The sequence below is a fragment of the Dermochelys coriacea genome, chromosome 9 (genome assembly GCF_009764565.3).
Source record: "Dermochelys coriacea isolate rDerCor1 chromosome 9, rDerCor1.pri.v4, whole genome shotgun sequence".
In the NCBI taxonomy this organism is placed as follows: Eukaryota; Metazoa; Chordata; order Testudines; family Dermochelyidae; genus Dermochelys; species Dermochelys coriacea.
In genome coordinates this window covers 55,738,605-55,761,122 of record NC_050076.1, presented here as the reverse complement: position 1 = coordinate 55,761,122, position 22,518 = coordinate 55,738,605, and the positions used below count along the sequence as shown (strand labels likewise).

The window sequence follows — 22,518 nt, the reverse complement described above, 5'->3', positions numbered from 1 at the left end:
GATTGAACATAGGGTCTAACTCCCCATACGAGCTGTGACAATTCCACCACCTTGTAAGATCACACATGAACAAGAAATTGACTCTCAATGGGTACATCTACACAGCAATAAAAAATCCAAAGCAGAGTCTCAAAGCCTGCGTCAGCTAACTCAGGTGCATGGAGCTTGGACTGTAAGGCTAAAAAGTAGCAGTATTGACCAGTGGTTCTCAACCAGTTTACCATTGTGGGTTGGATATGCAGCTCTAACTGTTATGTGGGCCACCTCCACACAATATATATACTACCTGTATGGCCCTGAGGATGTCATTTGGAGCCACAGCTGTGTGCTGATTGGCTGCAAGCAGTCCACAGGTTGAGAACCACTGGTGTAGCCAATTGGGCTCGGGCTGGAGGCCAGGTACTGAGAGCTTCCCCCTTTTTGGGATGTCAGAACCTAGGCTCCAGCCCAAGCCTGAATGTCTACACTGCTTCTTTTAGCCCTGCTGTCCAAGCCCTGCAAGCCCGTGTCATCTGACCTTGACTTCAAGACTGGATGCTGCAGGTCTTTTATTGCTGTGTACATGTACCCAATGAGATAAAATTCTGTCAACTGATGAAAATGCAGGAGCTCCATACATGGCCTAGGGTCATGACCATTCCCACTAAAAAAACAAAAGATGAAGCTACTGAAAACAGTTTGTTTTATTTCCAGGATCAAATATTACAATAGGACATTTACATATATTTATAAAAAAATGCAGCAGTTGTTTATATAGATTAGAGAGGTTTCCTTGAGTTTGCTCCCTCCCAGCACAGCGAGCTGAAATCTTCCGAAGACGACTTCTCCTCCTCCCATTTAGTTGCATCATAATTAAAGAAAATTGCTGCTGTACAAAATGACAGGCAAAGTCACAATTTTGCACAGTTAAAAAGTACGTTTATCAACTGGAGGACCCCAACCCCATAAACAAACAACCTATTGTATCAGAGTGCACGATGTGCCTGGTTAGACACTACACTTCTTAGACTCAACTGAGTTTGACTCAGATTTTTGTCAATTAAAGCTGTTCTATAAAATAGCACCTCATCCCCCTCCTTCATCTACGTTTATATTGTATCCTCTTATGACTCAAAAGTTCCTATACCTTTAAACAATTATAAGATACAGGATTATTACTCTCTTCCGTACTGAAGATGTATTGGTGGAAATAATGACAACTGACAGTGACCGAGTCCAGAATTTCTATAATTATTAATGTATTTTTGCATAATGGTAGATGACAAAAAGTGAGGCAATTTAAGGCATAAGACAGTGACACTAAGTGCTGCATTCTTCAATAAAAAGCCAGTATGGCCATTTTTATTGGGACTGGATAGACACTGTAAGTGATCTCACAGCTAACTATGAAGAGATTTGAATAAATTCTCCTGTATTACACAAGGCTGCGTCTATTAATCTCACATGTTCAAAAAGCAAACAGCAGATCATAACTGAGCTGGAATAAAATTGAGCACTTTTCTGGCATACAAGGGAAAAATCCTTGTCAAATAATTATTTTAGAATGCCTGTAGCAGTAATGTGCACAGATTTCAACAGCAGTTGTCAAAATCTGTTTGATTAATTTGCAGAGGAGCTAATTAGAATCTGGAGCTTAATGAAAATTCCAACTCAGGTAGGTGTCTGGCACATTTATATGGGTCAATACTTTACCCAATTTTGAGTTATTTGATTAAAAAAAGAACATCCTAGCCTTTATATAACAGGGGAAGATTGCTTTTTAAAAAAATAGCATAATCAGAAATGTTAACACAGCATGACAAAGGCATGCCTACCTATACTTCACATGACTGAAGGCTGTCAGTATTTATACTTAATATAGCCAAAGCATGTCCATACACCTCCATGCCCTGGTCTGCATCACTGTGTTAACTACTAGCTTGGTAACAGAAAGGGCAAAAAATCTAAGAAATGATGCAAACTGATTCAGCAGAGCTGCTGAATTAGGCAAGAAGAGTGGGGGGAAAAACAGTATCTAATCCACAAAGCCACTACAAGGATAACTGCTAAAGGGACGTCTCAAAGGATACATCCAGTTTCACCCAAAAGAGTCTCTTAACAAATCCTCAGCTAACCTCAGTACATGAATAGCATTAATCACTTGTCTATTTGTATTCATCTTTACACTGTTTGGCATTTGGAATAAGGATAGAAGACCAATGAGTTCTCTCACGTGGTGCCTTATTTCCCTCCTAGAAAAGTGATGATTTGTAGATCAAACTTTTATAGTCTTTCAGTGCTAGTGAACCCAGCACTCCAGTTGGGAAGAGCAAACACAATAAATAGAGAAACAGACTTCTTACTCCAAAGGTTACATTCTAATCATCAGTGTCACTAACTAGTCATGCACAGTACTGATTGCAAAGGGCATACACCACTCAACTGGGAATCCACTAGGCTGTACCACATATCTACATATGCAGTTCTGTTTGAGCGCTACACATCAAGCACTCAGAACAGAAAAGGTGAAAGGTAGTTATACTCTACTGGTACCCAACTGTTGGTATATTTAATCTGTTTGGTTTGATAACAAAAATGAGTTCTCACTACAGTAGTATCAGACATGCAAGGCCAATATTGCTATTGAAGGGCAATCTGGGTTGTTTTTTTTTTAAATTTTTCAGGATTTCAGGATCTTTGTCAATTATACTCTTAAAACAAAGCTGTATTCTGAGCAGACTGAGGACTTAGTGCTGTCAGTTATGTAGCTCATTCAAACTTCTGTAAAATGCATAAATATTATGGGGAAGTAACAATGAGAATATGGAACACTGCGATGAGCTATTTCTTTCAGTCTATAAATCCCATTTTAACTGCAGTCTGCACAACTATGTGGGTAAGTCTACTGAAACAGAAAGAAAGACAGTGAGGGTTTAGTTACATCGGCTAGTTTTTAAAATTGTGCACCAGCGTGAGGCAAGGCTGTATTTCATCAAATGGTTTCTAGCAACTGCATAAACCATGATAGCAGAAATAGAGGTTTGTATGCATTACTGTGTCTCAGATGAAAAATGCAGAATTATATGTACTTGAGTGTATTTACAACACTAATACTAACAAATTACAGGCACCTAAATTTCTATTCAACTATCCACACTGGTTAGGAATGGACTGCACCTCCCACCCCCTGAAGTTTTTCTTTCTACTGTACTAACAGACTAGCAGATTTGGTTCTTTTTGAAAAGCTTTGATGTACCACAGCTAAGGAAATGCTGTTTAAACAACTCTTGATAACTCTGACACCCTTTGTAATACTATATTGTGTTACTATAGTTTAATAACACTTTAAAGACTGTAAAAGCCTGTAATTACAAGGCTATTAGACATAATTTCAAAAAGAAAGAGTACAAGCACATTTGGTGATTTACCAGGGAGTGCAATGTGCTTCCAGAAGTAAAGCTTAGGATGTGAGTACAATACCAATCTTTTAGGTCCTAATTCAAAGTTCACTGAAGTCATTGAAAAGACTCCCAGTGGCTTTTGCTCAGGCCCTCACTGCCTTCTCTGGGCAGAGCGTGTTGCAAGGTTGAAGCTTTTGGTCAGCTTGCTTTACTACATGCTGTGTCTGAAAACCTAGCATAGTGGTGATCGCTCGCTCTACAGGGGAGCGGAGGAGACGACTATCAGAAGGCCAAGTCTCCCAGTATCCTGGGAGTCACTCATCTCAAATTCCTCCTCAGTAGGGATGAGCTAGTATCATCATCCTTTAAAGCAATGCTCTCTTGATCTGATGTTTATGAAGCTACTATACACGTCCTACTCCAAGTCATGATTAACTGCTGTACTCATGATTAATTTTCAAGGAATTAACAGAGTTGGAGAGCAAAACAAGACAAATGGAACATGTGGGACAAACTGCTCCTTTTAAAAGAAAGGAACTACAAATCAAAACATAAGAGTTTGAAATACTATTAATCTGAGAGGATGGAGATGGCTATTCCCTCCTGTACCTGCCAAGGATACAGACTCCCATTCTATAAACACACCTCTACTCCCTAGTACTCTTCATGACAGACCCACAAAGTAGCACCCATTAGTAAGACCAAACAACGCAGTCATTTACGTTAAGGGTCCTGCATGAAGCTACACAACATTTGTTTTGCTAGCCCTTAGATCACCACCTTCCCTTGCAACTAACATGAGACCTTTCCCCAGCCCACTCCAAAGTAATGTGCATTGCAGCCTCAGTGTCATGAAACAATTTGACAAAGTTTTTGTTTACAGGGCACCTTCTGTGTCAATACAAAAAGCCTCTGACCAGGCTAGCTTACATTCTTGCCAGTCAATGCTCCGTTCTATGTAGATCCCAGGTTAGATTCCCAGTCTCACTCCTCCAGCCTTCTAAGACTAGGACTGTCAGAGGCAATGCATAAAGGTTCAGACTGAGGAGAGAAGATTTCTCTTAACAGGAGCCTCTCTGGCCACTTACTGACTCTTGGGAGTCTGAACTACAATGCTTTAGCCATACTGTGTAGTTGATGTTTGCAGTGGGGGGTCTTAAAAAGATAGGTGTGTGTAAGGGGGAACTTGGGACTTTGGCAGAGATGCAGAGAACTGAAAGATAAAGGACCCAACCAGAACAAGCACTAACCACTTCTTGGGAAGGGAAGAGAAGAGACAAGCTACCAGGGCCTGGCACAATGATGATGTTTTAGTCCATGACCAGTCAGCCATTCAGCCCACAATTGCCAGGACCTACTCATAGGGTTAAATGAAGTCACTGGAAATAGCCATAGTGCAGGAAGTATTTTATATCTTTGAACCTTCTGTGTATCTAAGTCAGGTAGCTAGCTTGCTTTTCTAAGAGGAAAAATTCTCAATGGGTGTGCACTGGTACAATAAGTGATCACCACCTCAGCTACAGATACTTAAAATTAAGGACCCATGCCACTCCGAGTGTTTCAAAAAACCCAAACCAAAAAACATTAGAAGCCAGTTTCTTTGGGGAATGGGGTTTAATCCACCAAATACCTTTCTACTATTGTTCACAGCACAAGAGAAAGTACTATGTTATGGATATATTTATTGTTGTATTTTCCTTCCTTTCAGGTTCCCTGGAGTTTTGACATCTTGTCTATTCAGATCTCCAACCCAGTGAGCTGAGTTGCCTTTCTTCATCAGTTTCTGGCCTATGGCTACTTTCAACTTCTTAAAATCATGAAAATAAGTTTGGGAGATTAGTGATCACTGGAGGAATATGAAAATGTATAGAAATTCATTACCCAGTAGTTGAAGTACAGTTGGGCAAGGAGATGGAGTAGAAGGAAATGGCAGTTGATAACTGAAATCCCTCACCTTCCTCCCTGTCCAACAGCTAGGCTCTTTTGAAAAATGTCATTTGCTTAAAAATGAACTGGGAGCAAGCTGCGGGCTCTCAATTCAGCTTGCGTTATGCTAAAAATCTAGTGCTAAGCACCACTGCCAGACTGGGTAAGAGGCAGATTTTCTTTTCATACCTCCACCACTAAAAAGCATGAGTGGCTTCTTCTCAAAGTATAATTATTGCTTCCCTGCCAGACCAGACTGCCTGAGAGGTGGGTGGGCAAGCTTTTAACATAACAAAGCTGACTTGAAAGCTGGTTCAGGACTCCAAATTCAGCTTTTTAATGCAAGATGGCCAGTATAAGAGAGTCTAGCTCCTTGCAACTAAGCAGGAAGAGAAAATAAAAGGGAGCTTTTATGGCTTTTGGCTGCCTTGCAGCTAAAGTCAAAATTTAATTAAGAATGCGGTTTTGGAAGAGAAGTTCCCCTCCATCCATCCAATGTAAAAAATGTGTACAGAATTATTTAGGGAGATCATAGCTGAGAGTGTATGATGTCAAAAAGGACCAACTACCCAACCAGAATATTGCTTTGAACAATCAGTGTGTGGTCCCCCCCCCAACCAAACAGAAATAATTTAACACAAGAGTTAGTGGAACTGACAAGGCCCCCAACCCCATGTACATAAAGGGGCATCAGGGGAGAGCCACAGAAACTTGCAGCCTTAATCAATTTAGTGCACAAGGAAAAGCCCATGGATAAATGCTAGATACTAAGTCTTGGTGCTCTTAAACCTCAAATTCTTCAGACATTCACCAGTTGGGAAGGTGCAAACAGATTCATGCACACAAGTGTCAGAGTTAATCATTTCAATTAGCCCTTGGAAGCCCAGGAAAGCATTTAGAACTAAATGATACAGGCTGCCGTTACACCGCTCCCTATGCGGCCAAGTCTGAATTGTGTATTTTGTGGTTCAGAGGATCCTCCATTCTAGAAGCACCATTTTTCTTTCACCTACAAACACCAGTGCACTCCCTTTCTCTCTGATTGTTGCTGTTCTCTTTCTCGGGTCAGTATAGCAGAGGAATAGTCCCTTTTGAGAACAGTGCTGACAATGATCAGTTATCACTTTAGAGTCTCAACATGTCACCTTTGATGTGACTCAACTACTAGACAGGGACTGGAGATTAGAACTGGCTTTTGTATCCTGGAGCAGAACTCAAAAAGTGGTATCAACGTGAATGCTTTTAGTCAAATCATCCATTCATAAAGCATTGTATAAATATACTTATAAATTATATACAAGAACTAACAGTTTTAAGGGCAAAAGGACAGTTAGCTTGCAAAGACCCACAAGGAATAAACTGGGTAATCGCCATGATTTCCCATGTAACATCCTTTAATGTAGGAATGCAGCTTGGAGTGAAATTAAAGGCAAAGTATCTTGAAAAGTTTTATCCCATATAATATTCCTAGCCATCCACTCAGAGGGTTCTTTTCTGGTTTGGAAATAGTTATTGCCAGCATTAATTCTTTTCTTTAACACTGATGCCAGGAGATAAGATTTCCTGACAAACACAATGAAGCAAATTGGCCGGGGGGGGTTGGGGGGGGGCACACTAATCTTTCACCCTATAAAAACTGCCAGTTTTGTCTGATTCTCAAGTTTACCCTACCTGTATTTTTATGTCCAACGTGAAGCAGCTCGTTTTCCTCCACAAATACAGAATACGCGAACACAAACTATCAGTTACAAAAGAGCACCCTGGATCAGTACCAGTTTCTGTAAAATCATGAGTTAGCAATGAAATGGTTTTGTCTCACTGCAGTCTTCTGTAAATCCTTGAACACAATTGTGCTCAGACTCAGGGTAAAGTATCTGAGGACAAAGGAGAGTACATGGTGCAAAAAGCTATTTGGCTGCACTGTACGTTGCATTATACGTTGCATTGTTTGGTTAACTGATTCATTAGTCATAATGTATGTATGGCTTACACTGACAGTTTTTATAGCTCTGAACGATGTAAAGCCCGAATCATACTGACATGAGTTAGTTACCGTTGCTTTACACAACTCAAAACTTTTGTTACAGATACAATTCTATATATTTCACTGCAGTTCCAATTAGGAAGTGGGATAACAAATAGCCCAGAGAGTTCAAGTCATCCTGATGATGTGACCCAAAAAAAATGATCATTCTAAATTAGTGGGATGTCCATCAATGACAGTTTTTTATAATTTATAATAAAAAGGAACCTCAGCACTAGAGTCTACTTATCTTATAGCCTGACTGCTTTGTGAATGTCCTACTGCCCCAAGAAAGTGAATTACCTAGGAAACAGAGAATCAAATTAGTTTTTAAATTGTACGATGACAAAAGTTTTTGTTTGAGATTCTTACAATATCCCACCACCAATAAAGTCCTGACAACAAAGAGGCCACGTTTTGGAATAAGAGAATAGATTCTGGAGGGGTAAGTTCTAACTATGAAAACAGCAGGTTTCAGCTCCAGATCAAGCATCCAATTCCCATATCAGGCATGCTAAATATCTGCCAAATCCACTGGCAGGTCAACCTTCACTTAAAACAAGATGCCACCTCATCAGCAGGAAAAGAGAAAAATATGCATGTGTAATCTACCAAGCTGCCCCAACCTGAATTGTTAAACACAGCTCACACCACATCCTTCCAGCAAATCAGTATTCTGCAGAGGACATGACAAGGGATCCTCACAAAGCTGTAAGGTTAATGGAGACCTTTTGTGTAGAAAACCAAAATGAAGAAAAATTCTACTGCAAATTACAATTTCTCTGTGTAGGGAGACAACTCAGTGCCTAGCCGCATGGTATTTCTCAATAAAAATAAAATATATTAACAAAATAGATTTTTCTTTTAGGGGTAGCGGTGAGAAATATTTGTTTTTATGGCCATCCCAAACCCCAGCATGTTGGATGCACAAACTACCTTCTTATTCCGAGAAAGGGATGTGCAGTTGTAGGAGGCATGTTCCTCCACAATTAGCGCATGATTTTTCCAAGGCCAAAGCTGGGAAAGCTCATATCTTAGCATTTTCATTTGGTCACAAAACTAGGAGAAAGGAGGAAGAGGGAGATGTGGCAAATGCCTGCCTGCCTGATTTCAGCTCGGTGATCCCATGAGCCCAGCTGCATACTTAGTGCATTGGTATCACAGGCAAAGAGGAGGAGGGGAGGGAGGCTGGCAGAGCTCAGGCCATGGTGCTAATTCCTTTCCTGCACAAAGACAGTCTCTTGAGGGCACAGGCCAGCCTCCTGCAATGTGATGTCATAGTCCAGATGAGAAAGCTTCCTTCGAGGGAAGTTGGTGAGAAGTTCAAAACGTTCATTAGGGTATCCTTTTGACTGGACATGCTTCACAAGAGCCTGCAGAAAAAGGCAGAAAAGTATTGATTCACATCAGAATCAAGTACAGACAACTTTTTCTTTGAAATATTAAAGTTTGCCATCATGGACAAAAGGGCATTGAGTGAGAAGTTAGGTAATAAAGGAGTTGTATTATATACACATTTCTATAGCTCCCATGACTGCAATACTGGACACTATTAAACCAAGTGGTCCCTAGCTAACGAATACTTTAACATAAGAGAAATAGATATTACCATATTAATTCAAACAAGCTGGATTTTGGACTACACATTAAGACAGTAAAATGGCACCTGCAAGAGAATCCTAAAATATCCAAAGATGGAAGCCACTTAAGTTGTTTATTGGTAATCACCACTAGAAAGAGTTAAAAATGATCCTCTGTGAAACAAGCGACTTTTCTAGGTTACTTGAACAGGACCATATTGAGTTCATCATATTTTACCTATAATTTAATCTTTTTCTTATTCTCAAAATATATATTTCTTTGTAAACTGCCCTCATTAGCTCCTTTGCTTCTCTCCCTAGAATGGCAATATTGTAAAGGAGTACTTGTGGTACCTTAGAGACTAGCAAATTTATTTGAGCATAAGCTTTCGTGAGCTACAGCTCACTTCATCCGATGCATTCAGCGGAAAATACAGTGAGGAGATTTATATACATAGAGAACATGAAACAATGGGTGTTACCATACACACTGTAATGAGAGTGATCAGGTAAGGTGAGCTATTACAGGCAGGAGAGCGGGGGGGGGGAACCTTTTGTAGTGATAATCAATGTGGGCCATTTCCAGCAGTTGACAAGAACGTCCGGGGGGGGGGGGGGGAATAAACATGGGGAAATAGTTTTACTTTGTGTAATGACACATCCACTCCCAGTCTTTATTCAAGCCTAAGTTAATTGTATCCAGTTTGCAAATTAATTCCATTCAGCAGTCTCTCGTTGGAGTCTGTTTTTGAAGCTTTTTTGTTGAAGTATAGCCACTCTTAGGTCTGTGATCGAGTGACCAGAGAGATTGAAGTGTTCTCTGAATGGTTTTTGAATGTTATAATTCTTGACGTCTGATTTGTGTCCATTGATTCTTTTACGTAGAGACTGTCCAGTATGACCAATGTACATGGCAGAGGGGAATTGCGGGCACATGATGTCATATATCACATTGGTAGATGTGCAGGTGAACGAGCCTGATAGGGTGGCTGATGTGATTAGGCCCTATGATGGTGTCCCCTGAATAGATATGTGGACATGGTTGGTAACTGGCTTTGTTGCAAGCATAGGTTCCTGGGTTAGTGGTTCTGTTGTGTGGTTGCTGGTGAGTATTTGCTTCAGGTTGGGGGGCTGTCTGTAAGCAAGGACTGGCCTGTCTCCCAAGATCTGTGAGAGTGATGGGTCATGTGCCAGCAATGCCCCTCTGCCATGTACATAGGTCAAACTGGACAGTCTCTACGTAAAAGAATCAATGGACACAAATCAGATGTCAAGAATGATAACATTCAAAAACCAGTCGGAGAACACTTCAATCTCTTTGGTCACTCGATTACAGACCTAAAAGTGGCAATTCTTCAAACAAAAAAACCTTCAAAAACAGACTCCAACGAGAGACTGCTGAATGGAATTAATTTGCAAACTGATACAATTAACTTAGGCTTGAATGAAGACTGGGAGTAGATGAGTCATTACACAAAGTAAAACTATTTCCCCATGTTTATTCTCCCCCCGCCACTGATCCTCAGATGTTCTTGTCAACTGCTGGAAATGGCCTACCTTGATCATCACTACAAAAGGTCCCCTCCCGCCCTGCTCGTAATAGCTCACCTTACCTGATCACTCTCTTTACAGTGTGTATGGTAACACCCATTGTTTCATATTCTCTATGTATATAAATCTCCCACTGTATTTTCCGCTGAATGCATTGGATGAAGTGAGTTGTAGCTCACGAAAGCTTATGCTCAAATAAATTTGTTAGTCTCTAAGGTGCCACAAGTATTCCAATTCTTTTTATTGTTTTTTTTGTTTGTTTGTTTTTGAGGAGGAAGAGGGGGAAAAACATGAGAGGAAGAAGAGATATCCAACTCAACCAGTCCAACAGCAATGTGTCAGGAAAGGTGGGTGAATGCCCATGTCAGGAGAGGAGGGGAAAGGAAACACCATGTGTAGAACCACCATGTGTGGAAAAGTGGACTGTGGAGAGAAAGGAATACAGGAAATAGTTAAAAGTGGTGCAAGAGGGAAGCAACAACATAGCAAATAGAAATGGGGTAGGGGCTAAACAATAATAGGAAAGCAAATGCCACTTTTCAAGAACAGGAGAGAAAAAGGAAATTCTCCTACATGCTCTTTTATTTAAAAATCAATCAGTTAAGATGGCTGCTCACACCTCCCTGAACATTTTAAAGCCCACCCTGTCCATACACCTCAAACCACTTGGTAGGCAACAGACATTTTCTAGACAACAAAATCTGACAGCTAGAGATGAAAAGCTGTACTGTGTTCCTGCATAGAACAATGGTACCTGCAAAGAGTGAAACTGAGCTATTTACTATACATCACTGACCTCAAAACAGGCATCCACAGAAAATGCTACTGTGAAAGAATGTTAACACTGTTTTCTTTGCCTGTTTGAACCCAAAATAGTGAAAGAAGGAAAAACATGGAAAATAGGAAGACAAGTGTGAGTCAATCCTTTAAGTGGAGCCAACACAACATATACTTTTGCTCCCTCCCACCCCCCTCAAACTAACTGGGGAAAAGGGCAGTATTAAGAGTGCAAGCATATTCTGTGAACATTGGTGTGCAATGAAGCAATATCCAGACTGGTAAAAATTAAAGGCTGAATAGTCTGAGTTTTCAACACATTCAGTGTTAGTGTAATGGCAACTGCCATTAATTAAGGTCTCCGTTTTAACTTCAAAATGCAATTTTTCCTCATTATAAACAATTCTTATGACAGTTTTGGACAACACTAACTGAAACCATGGAGGGTAAAAAACAATTCAGCATGGAAATAGCCATCATAAAGAACGGTCTTTGAAACTTGGCTCTGATTTGACTGAAAGCACTTGACAACTGCATAAGAATCAGCACATTTGCAGTACACATTAAGTGTGCCACTAAATAAGGCTGCCCATGTGCACAGCCAACTGTATTGTAAAATGTATAGAGAGGGCATACAGGTTGAGTATGACATTCTTGGCAGATGTGTAGTTATAGCCATGTCTCTAATCTTCTGGGACCGACAAGGTGGGTAAGGTAATATCTTTTACTGGAGAGAGAGACAAGCTTTTGAACTACACAGAGCTCTGGTGAAAGTATGTCTCTCTCACCATAAGAAGTTGGTCCAATAAAAGATATTACTTCACCTTCATTGTCTCTCTAATATCCTTAGAAGGTGTTGTGACACTATGCCCCATATTTTTCATAGTAATATTATTGTGATACGAGTATGGCATAATTACGATGTATTTTATACAAGATAGGTCATGTGAGATATAATTGAAAAGGTTATGATTTACTGAATATGGTTATCATACTTGCATGCAAGTATCATTTTGGTATCTGAAGTTAGGAATATTGTCTATGTGTTTACCCCTGGGGAACGCCCACTAGGCAAAAGACTGTCAGTCTAGATGGCTGGCTGGGAAGGGCCCATTCAACTCAAATGGACCATTAAGCAGAACAACAGGTCTTAGAAAACGCTAATCTCCCACCAGGGAGCCTTCCTGAGGACGCTACAAATAGCCTCCGAGTCATGGCTGCTGTGACGCTACAGGGGCATGTGACCAGATCACCTGGTACTGGATTCCTTCTTGGAATACCAGTGTTTTTCCACTGAAAGGTGTCGGAAACAAGCTGAGAGACAAAGGGTTCCTGCCATATGAAAAAGCTATTGAGGCAGGGGAGTGACATCATCAGGGTTCTTCACTGACTCCTCACCTATAGGAAACTCTTGGAAATGAGGAACAAGGACTGAACTGGGTGGGGGGAGGAGGAGGAGGAGGAAGTGCTGGACCCAGGCTAGAGGGACTTCTAGCCTGTGAAAGCAATACCTTGGGTTTTAAGCTGCAAGCAAGTGCAGCTTGCTTCTTAAGAGCCTGAAGCTGGCTTAAATAATAATTTAGGGTGAGAATTTGCTACTTCCTTAGTATACTAAACTTTTGCGTTTTTGTTTATTTGCTAGGTAATCTGCTTTGATCTGTTTGCTATCACTTAAAATTTATCTTTCTGTAGTTAATAAATGTGTTTTTGTTTTATCACAAACCAGTGTGGGAGAGTTATAACTTGGGGCAGAAAACTGTTGCATATTTTCTCTCCACACTGAGGAAGGGGGTGAATTTCATAAGCTTATGCTGTACAGATCTCTGGACAGTGCAAGGCAGCATAATTTTGGGTTTACACTCCAAAGGGTGGTGTGCTTTTGAGCAGCTGGGCAGTTGCTTAGCTGTAGCCTCCCCATGCAGAGCTGACCACAGTAGCCTGTAAGTACTGCACTGGGTGTGTCCCTACCTGTGTGTATGCTGTCAAAAGAGCCATCTTGGAGAGCTTGGCAACTTATCACAGCAGCACAGTGTGAAAGGGAGCCCAGGCTGGTGGGTCAGGGGACTCAGTGGTACCCCAGTTGCAGGTGGCACCCAGGGGGAACCCGCCACAGGTGTAAGTGACAATAGCCTTCAGAAGGTTCAAAGGACCTTAGCCAAGGTGGTAGAATTTCTTTTTTAACTATATATTTTATTGTAATCACGGGAAGAGTTATCAATCACAGACTACCAGAATTCATATTCACAAAGGGTAGAGTTAAGGCTGGACATGCAAAAGAAGGTTCCTTACCTGTACTGTAATTGTTGTTCTTCGAGATGTGGGTGCCGACATATATTCCATGCCATTCGGCCCAGTCACGTTCCTATGCCTATGTAAGGGTGGCACCAACCTCACCCTCATCAGTTCTCTCCCACTGGAATCCCAGGCTAAAGACTCCGATGCAGAGGGGATGGAAGATAGGTCATGGAATACACATCTGTACCCAAATCTCAAAGAACAACAAGCTACAGAACAGGTAAGTATTGGTTATTTCTTCTTTGAGTGATTGCGAACTTGTATTCCACTCAGGTGATTTACAAGCAGTAACTGAAGGAGGTGGGGCTCAGCATCTACCTAAAGAACGACCGCAGGACTCCCTTTCCAAAGTTTGCAGCTGATCTAGACGCAGTTGTAATAGCTGCACTGAAGACCAGGTAGCTGCTCTGCAAATGTCCAATGTAGAAACACTGAGGAATGTAACTGAAGCCGCTTGGGCCCTTGTCAAATGAGCTACCAGTCTTTGTGGAGGGATGGACTGAGCTACTCCATATACTGCCATAATGTAAGAAGTAATCCATCTGCAGATTGTGTCTTACACGGATTGGGTGAAAGGTCAGGTGGCTTCTGCGCAGACAAAGAGCCAAGGTGAACAATGAAATGGTTAGTCCTTTCCAAATAGAATGCCAAACAATCTCACATCCAATGTATGAAGGTGCTATTCCTCTGTATTCAAGAGCTGTATAGGAAAGACTACAGGCGAATACATAGTTTGTTAAGGTGAAACTAAAATCATTTTAGAAAAAAACTTTTCTTACATGTCCTTAGGGCCAACTTATTCTTGAAAAACTATTTGCAGAGGTCCTGCCATGAGAAAACCTGTCTTTTGTCAAAGAATGGACAGAGAACAGGTTGCCAAGTGCTCAGATGGATGTCCTGTGAGGGCAGCCAGCATCGAATTATGGTCTCACAATAGTGCTCTTAACAGGAAGTAGGGATCACCACCACCACCACCACCTTTAAAAAAAAAAAAAAAAAAGCCTAGCCACAAGGCAGTTATCCAAAGGAAGTCAATTTTGTCTTGGCAGGTGGAACACCCAGATAGCCACGAAGTGGACCCCTGAACGAACGTAAGAGACAGACCTGAGGACTTAAAATGCAACAAGCAATCCAAGGAGTCATGAATGAGTGCTGGACTTGGCCGGATTCCTCGAGCTAGAGACCACACTGAAAAACACTTCTACTTGTCCAAATATGTACTCCTAGCAGAGAGCTTTCTACTGCACTGCTTCTGAGCATTATTCTTCCTTCTCATCTAATCATGTGTTATGGAATGGGATGTAGGTGGTCCAGACTAGTAGTCATAGCAGGAGTCATGGCTAGTGGGCGGAGCAGACGTCCAGGGTGGGGAGTGAAGCCAAGGGTCAGCACCAGAGTCAACTGCCAATCACCAGAGGGGCAAGCCAGAGTCAAGGTCACAAGTTAGAGGCCAGGGCTGGGGCCAGGACTGGTAACTAATTGGAGGCGAGGCATAAGGGCAGGAACTGGAGGAGACACAAGGATCAAGCACAGAACAGGAGCATGGTGGGAACAGATGTAAAGAGAGAGGTAAGACAGGAGCCAGAAGCAGAGCAGAGCAGGAATCAGGAACAGGGTTAGGTGAAAAAGAGACAGGCACAAGCAGGGTCCAATGCAGCCATAACAGGAAATCACCTTACTGCTCAGACAGACTTCCTGTGCCTCCTTCAGCCTGAAATAGTGTGGTTGGACCAATTGGTGGAGCTGGGTGATCCTCCAATCAGGGTTCCTGTTGATAGTGTCTAGGCTGAGGCTATAGTCCTACTAGCTTCTCGGACCACCTGGTTTTGACAGACATTGGGTGGAGGCCAGGATGCAGCAGCGGTCTTGGTTCACAATCCAGGACATCACACATGAAGCATCCATGCCAAGAGATGCAGACTGATCAGCGCTGGATGCCAAATATTGTTTGGCACAGAAGGTTTGGGAGGAGGTGAAAAGATCTGGAAGGTTGAACAGAAAAAAAAAAAGTCCAAGAACCAACACTCATCACACCAGTTTGGCTAAGACAGTATCAATGTGACATGATCCAACTTCAGTCTGAGGATAAACTGAGGAATTAGCAGGAACAGGGGGAAAGCATACATCATCTCCGGTCCCCAGCCCACATGAAAGGCATTGGTTAAAGAGCTCAGACCAAAACTGACTGCATTTCTTGTTGTCTTTTGTTGCAAAACAGGTCAATTGCTGAATACCACGATCTCTGAACACCTTGTTCTTCAGGGACCATTCAAGATTCTGGAAGAAAACTCTGCTGAGGTGGTTGGCTAACTGATTCTGAGTATGGGGTAAGTGTGCCACTGTGAGGCTAATATCCTCCTTGATGCAAAAGTGCCAAAAAGAATTCACTTCCTGGAAAAGCTGGTTGAAGTGAGTTCCCCCTGTGGAACATTGCAGTAGCATTACTGGTAAGTACATGAACAGCTGTGCACCCGATTTCAGTCCAAAAGGCCTGGCATTCACTTTAAAGGGCTCAAAGCTCCAGAATGTTGATATGAAGAGAAGCTTCCTGTTTGGTCCCCAAACCCTGAACTTTTAATGTCCCTAGATGTGCTCCCCAGCCCATTGTGGATGCATCAGTAACTACAGTCCTGGTTGGAGAAGGGCGGGCAAAGGAAACACCCTGGCAAACATTGATCTGATTTCTCCACAACTCTAGGGAGTCCAGGATCTTTGGTAGAATTCTTACGAAGCTGTCCATCAACTGTCAATTCAGGAGAGAGACTAAATTTCAACCAGGCTTGAAAAGGATGAAAATGCAATTTCGCGTGCTGAACTATGGAAGTGCATACTGTCATATACCCTAGCAATCTCAGGCATATGCAGATTGTAGCTGAAGGGTGAGACTGGAGGCATAGATGGATGACAAAATTACCTGAAGTCTCTCAATCATCAGGAAAGCCTTCAAACTCATACAGTCTAGCACGGCCCCAATAAACTCTATGGTTTGTGCTAGCATTAATGTTGACTTCCCTTTGTTCAAAATCAGACCTAGATCAAAAAGATGACAGGTGTACTGGATGTGCAGAGGAGTCATGTCTTGGCCTATCCTCAGCCTCAAAGGGAGCACTGAATTGATGACGATGATCTGCCAGTACAAATCTCAAACTTCCTGTGGGCTGGGAAAATTGCCACATGGAAGTAGGCAGCCTGAAGACTGAGAGCCATATACCAGGTAATTGTGATCCAATGTAGGGAGGGATTGTACCTAGGGTTACCATGCAGAATCTCATATTTCACTAGTTTGTTGAGACTTGGAAGATTGAGAGTAGATCTCACCTCTCCCTTGGATTTGAGGCTCAGGAAATAGAATTCCTTTTGCCGATGCTGAAGGAGGAACTTGTTCTGTAGTTCCCAAAGCGCACAGAGTCTGGACTTATGAGAGATGTCCCTGAGAAGGGGTGGAGTAGGGAGGTAGGTAGGAATGGGAAATGAACATAAGTTGAATGGCATAACCTGATCCCACAGTGCGTAGGACTCAGTAGTTGTTTACCAAGGACTGTAGAAGTGAAACAGCCTGTCCCTGAATTCAAGGGATATGGTGAGACTGTCACAATTGGAATGCCACTCTTGATATGCAAGTCAAATAGACTTCCTGCCTAAAACTAGCAGAGAGCAAGCTGACTGATTAAAATTGGACCCAGGGGGTTTTCTCCTCTGTGATTTATGTTCCTTTCTAGAGAACTATTGCTACCTAGCAGGGTAGGATGACTGTTGGAAACATTGCTATGAATGATATTGCTGGTGACGTCTATAAGGAGTCTCTTTGTGGCCAGGGTACAAATCTCCCAATGACTGCAAAGCAGCACAAGAGTCCTTAAATGAATATAAAGTCTCACCAGTTTTCTTAGAAAATGAAAATGGACCTCTATGCTATGTTGGATGTGACATGGAGCTATGCCATAAATTTGCAGCCATGAGGTATCATTACAGCTGAGGCCAAAAGACAAAGGGTCTGCTACATTCAGTGCTGACTGCAAAGAAGTCTTTCCCACCAAACAGCCTTGGGCAACGAATGCCTTCAATTCTTCCTTCGAGGATTCTGGCAACTCATCTGTAAACTTAGTAAATTGCAACACTATGTCCAAGTCATATCTTGTAATGAAGAGGTTGAATAAAAATTTCTCTCCCCATCAAATCTAACCTTTTAGACTGTCATCTTTTGGTGTGGATTTATACCTAGTCTACCACAGTCTTTTGTTTGCCACCGCCACAACAAGGGAATTACAGGCTGGATGTGAGGAAAAAAAACCCACACAAAACCCTACCTGGGGGACATACCACCTTTTATCAGTACACTTCACAATAGGCGTTAAGGATGGCGGAGGTATTCCACAGAGACTTTGTAGGTTCCAAGACTGACTCTCCCTATAAATGAAACATTCTCCCTGGAGCTGAAGAATGAATATCCACTGACTTATGCATTTTCTCCTTAAACTCAGTCTGAATAACTGTCAAAGCCATTTGTCTCAATAGATCATGATACGATTTAAAATCCTCAGGCACCAGAGATAAAAGAATCTGGCACTGCAATGTCATCTGGTGACAAGAAAGAGGACACTAGCAGAACCCGTGACATCTCTGTAGCAACATGTGTCTGTAACAAGGGCTCAAGCTGAACCAACTCAGACGGAGCCCCTCAGTCGGTGACTGCTCCACGAACAGTTCAGGCAGGGAGATTACTAGGAGACAGGCAACCCTGTCCTGGACTGAGCTGTGGATCAGGACCTCGCAAACTGAAGAACCTCCCAGGGTTTCCAAGGAGGCCACTGTAGATTGGGGTATGGCATTGGCCATTAGGAACTAGGCCAAGAGTCTTTATCCATAGTGCAGGAATGGTACCCCACGATGTCTCAACAACCTTTGAGAGCAGTAACGCAAAGGTGAAGGAGAGGGAAATGTCTCTAAACTTGATCTTAAAGAACCTTCCAAGTAGTTTGAAGGTAATGGAGGAGCAATTCTAGGCGGAGCCAGTCACATCCAAAGCCCAATATACAGGTATCACTGGAACCAACAACGGCACATGAGCTGGCACTTCAAGTAGTGATAGGGGATTGCACTCGTACTCAGTGCGTAAACAGATCTTGGTACTGAAGTTGAAGCTGGTACTGGACCTGCAGATATAGACAGCACTGCAATCGTTGTCAGTACCAAAGATAGCATGGGGCCAATGAGACTCTGTACTGAGAAGGAAGCAGACAAATTCTGCCCCTGGGTTATGATGTGGTGTGGACAATGGTGCAGACAATAATGATAAGTCTGCAACCAGTCTGGGTGAAGCTGAAGCCACTGAAACAGGAAATCACCATAATTGTCTGTTCCTGAGTAAAGGGAGAATCAGGAACAGAAAGTCCAATGCTGCCTGATAAGTCGCCAGCATGGAAAGAGTCTGTGCTGACACCACTGTCCTTGGTAATAGACTCAACAGAGACACCCCACAGAAGGTACTGGAGTCAATGGTATGGTGTCTAACTAGTCACATGCTGGTACTGGAGAGTAGGTTGATGACTCCAATCTACCTTGTGTATGGGAAAACTCAGTGCCAGTATGCACTCCTCTTAGAAGGGAAGGACAACGCTCTGAGCTCTGGAGTGGCCCCAGTCCATTTTGTGAGTTCTTTTTCTCAGAGGTCTAGAAGAATGCTCTCTCTTCCTCCTGGGTGAAGAATCCAAATCCAGCTATGGAACCCCAGTATGTACCGGCTCAGGTGCTCTCTGGAGGGTCTGATGATCTGCGGAGGTCCCTGGTGTCAAATTCGGCCTCATGGGCTGCTCCAAGTGCAAGTCTCTAGCCACCTGTGTTCTCTTTTAAAAGATTTGCAGATGGAGCACACTTCCTTAATGTGCCCTTCCCCATGGAACAATAAACACGGAGCATGGGGATCACTAGTAAGGACAGCCACTCCAGATTGATTATGCTTAAAAATCCAGTGAAGGCATCACACAGGTCTACATTTCTACTAAACTACCTCCTACAGTACTACTAAAATTAACCATTTACTCAAAAAATACAGAAAACACTGCAGTAGAGAAATGTGAAAGGAGATACCACACCGAATACTCCAACTCAAGCAGCAGGTGGCGAGAAAGAACTGAGTGGGGTCAGGGCAGCACCACTCTTATATTGCCATGGGCCTAAGGGTGCAAGTGCTGTCCTGATGCATGCTGCTAAGCAAAGTTTTCCAACTTTGGTGCACTGGGCATGTGCACACCTGAGGGGAATGTATGCCTCCAATCACTGGAAGAACATTAACTTTGATATTTTCTAACTTTTGAGTATTTATCAAATCAACTGTAACTGTTTTTGCTATAAGAAAAGGAAGACTTGTGGCACCTTAGAGACTAACACATCTATTTGAGCATAAGCTTTCGTGAGCTACAGCTCACTTCATCGGATGAAGCTGTAGCTCACGAAAGCTTATGCTCAAATAGATGTGTTAGTCTCTAAGGTGCCACAAGTTCTCCTTTTCTTTTCGTGGATACAGACTAACATGGCTGCTACTCTGAAACCTGTTTTTGCTATGGAATTATAAGAGACTTTTTAAGAATTCAAGTAAAATATAAAAGCAAATTTGAAAAGATTCCACACAAATGATTGCTGGCTAAGACAAGGCATAAATTAGGGTTGAAGTGCATGAAGTAAAATTGGTTCCTGAACATAAGATGAATAGCTTTGTCAATGCTCTTTGGGTGTGATTTTCAATACAGTGATATTCAAATCCCAGGTCTATGGAACAATCTGACAATGATGCCAAAATATCCTGTAGGTTTGGTATGTTTTTTTTAAAAATGTGTCTGAACTAGGGTGAGACCAAAAACTTTCTCTTGGAAAATAAAGCAAAATTTCAATTCAAGACTAAGGTGAATGTCTAATATATCGTATTTGGACCAAGCCATGTCCTCATTTTCTTCAGCTAAATTGTAATAGGCATCCTTCAGTCTCGAGAGACCATAGATATGCACCCTGAGAGAGAAAGAATGTACTCAATTGTTTTTTATGGCAGCCGTGACTGTGGCTGAAGAGACCCACTCAAGAGAGAACCTCCGCTGAGTCTGACACATTTTAAGGTGGTGTTTCAATCCTTTGGGCTCTGCTTTCTGCGAGCTCTTTTCTCCTCTGCTAAACTGAACTGCTTTTTCTCATAACTCTTGAGACCTTTGTTAAGCTCATTTAAAAAGGCTGCGATCCCGAGTGTGATCTTCCCAGTTATCCACATCCATGTCCATGTCCATTTCTTTGATGTCTCACTTGTACACATCCTTGAAACGCAGTTTTGGCATCCTTTGGGTCTTTTTTCAGATGCCAGTTTGCCATAGAGGATATCCTTTGGGATGCACACATCGTTCATTCGGCACATATACCCAAGCCAGCAAAGGTGTCGCTGTTTGAGGAGTGTTTACATGCTGGGTATACTGGCCCACTCGAGCACTTCAATGTTGGTGACTCCGTCCCTCCAGGAAATTCCAAAAATTTGACAAAGGCAACACATCTGAAAGCTATTAAGCCTCTTTTCCTGATGAGAGTATAAGGTCCATGCCTTGCTCCCGAACTAAAAAAGTGGGTCAGTTAAATGTTGCATGATAAATAGCAATCTTCCTCCAATTCTTCCTAGAGTTGGGCAAACGCTCTCTGAAGTTTTGTACTTTTACAAAAGGACATCAGAAAATTCCAGAAAGGGCTTTTATGTCTACTCAGTTTGCAGTGTCACTGCTGGTCATACCCCACTTCATGAGCAAGCCTGGTTGCTAGTAGTATAATGGAGCTTTTAAACACAGTAAGCCTTCAAACTTGGGAGAGTTATGCTATTGCTACCAGATGACCACCATTCTACTATAGTAAACAGTTCTGAGGAACAGTGCAGAAAGGCACCAGGAACTGTGTTGACAAAAAAATTCCCCATGTTAGGGGGATCCCATTATGGGGAAAGTTCTATTATCTATGTACAGAGGGGAGCTGTGGAAATATGTAGTCAAAATTAGAGAAAAGGACCCAAGAATCAGGAATTTTGTATTCTATTCATGTCTATCACAAAGGGCAAGTCACTTCTCTCAGTTTCGCTCACTATAAAATAAAGAATACCTAAAACACTGGAGTGAGATGAGACAACGTTTGTAAAGTGCTTTAAGTTGCTAATGAAAAGGTATTTAATTAGAAAGGGTTATCATATGAAAGAAGCAAGCAGCATTAAGACCAGGGAAGACGCTGGGGAGCCTGTATAGGGACTGGACGTGGCAGCGAGAACAAAGGACCAGCAGTGTCTGAATGTGGTACTCCTGGGGGGATTCTGCACTAATGTGCATGCGCAAAATTTATGTCCCCTGCAGATTTCTTTGCTTCCCCACAGAAAAATGACTTTTGACAGGGAAGCAAAGGGAAGTCACAAGAGTGGTCCTGTGACCCTCCCCAGGAGTATGTTTCAAGGGTCCTAGGGCAGCAGGCAGAGAGGTAAATCACTGTGGGGCAAGAGGCGGGACTGTGGAAGACCCGGCTGATGGCTTCTACCCTGCGCTGGGCTCAACTGCTAGTCCTGGCTGGGCTGGGGAGGATGGGACTTCCTCTTCCCTTGCATACCATCTGGGGCCAGGTCAGACCCACCCCCAGATTTATCGCACATCTGAAGGAAGCTCTGCAAACTCCTTCCCCCCCGTCCCCTCTGCTTCCTACATCCATCGCTCCTCAGCTGCAGGGATTCCTGTAAAGGGAGCTGCTCCCCCAACCCCCATGCATCCAGTTGCCCTCATATGCAGGCCCTCCCACCAAACCTCACCCCCCCACCCACTCAGAAACACCCTCCCCAATGAGCCCATTCCCCCTGCACCTGGACCACCCAGACAAGCCACCCACACCTAGATCCCCACCCCACCACACCCTAGCCAGCTGCATCTGGATCCCCCGCTGAGCTCTACCTCCCCCACCCCCCACTGAGCCCCAACCACCTTCACCTGGA

At 42.7% G+C, this 22,518-nt stretch overlaps 1 protein-coding gene across 12 annotated transcripts in view; it reads right to left on the bottom strand.

Moving 5' to 3' along the window:
• Positions 1-665: 665 nt before the first annotated feature.
• UBXN7 (UBX domain protein 7) overlaps positions 666-22,518 on the bottom strand; it is a 53,092-nt gene continuing 31,239 nt past the window's right edge. For 4 of the 12 annotated variants that reach the window (XM_038415964.2, XM_043492731.1, XM_043492732.1 and 1 more), the window contains exon 11: positions 666-8,702. In XM_038415964.2, the coding sequence (XP_038271892.1) occupies positions 8,541-8,702 (162 nt within the window). In that variant the 3' untranslated portion in view covers positions 666-8,540. Of the gene's footprint in view, positions 8,703-15,206; positions 15,523-16,932; positions 16,963-17,032; positions 17,633-22,518 lie in introns of those variants that run through there. The other 8 variants (XM_043492729.1, XM_043492727.1, XM_043492734.1 and 5 more) reach the window with 5 other exon arrangements.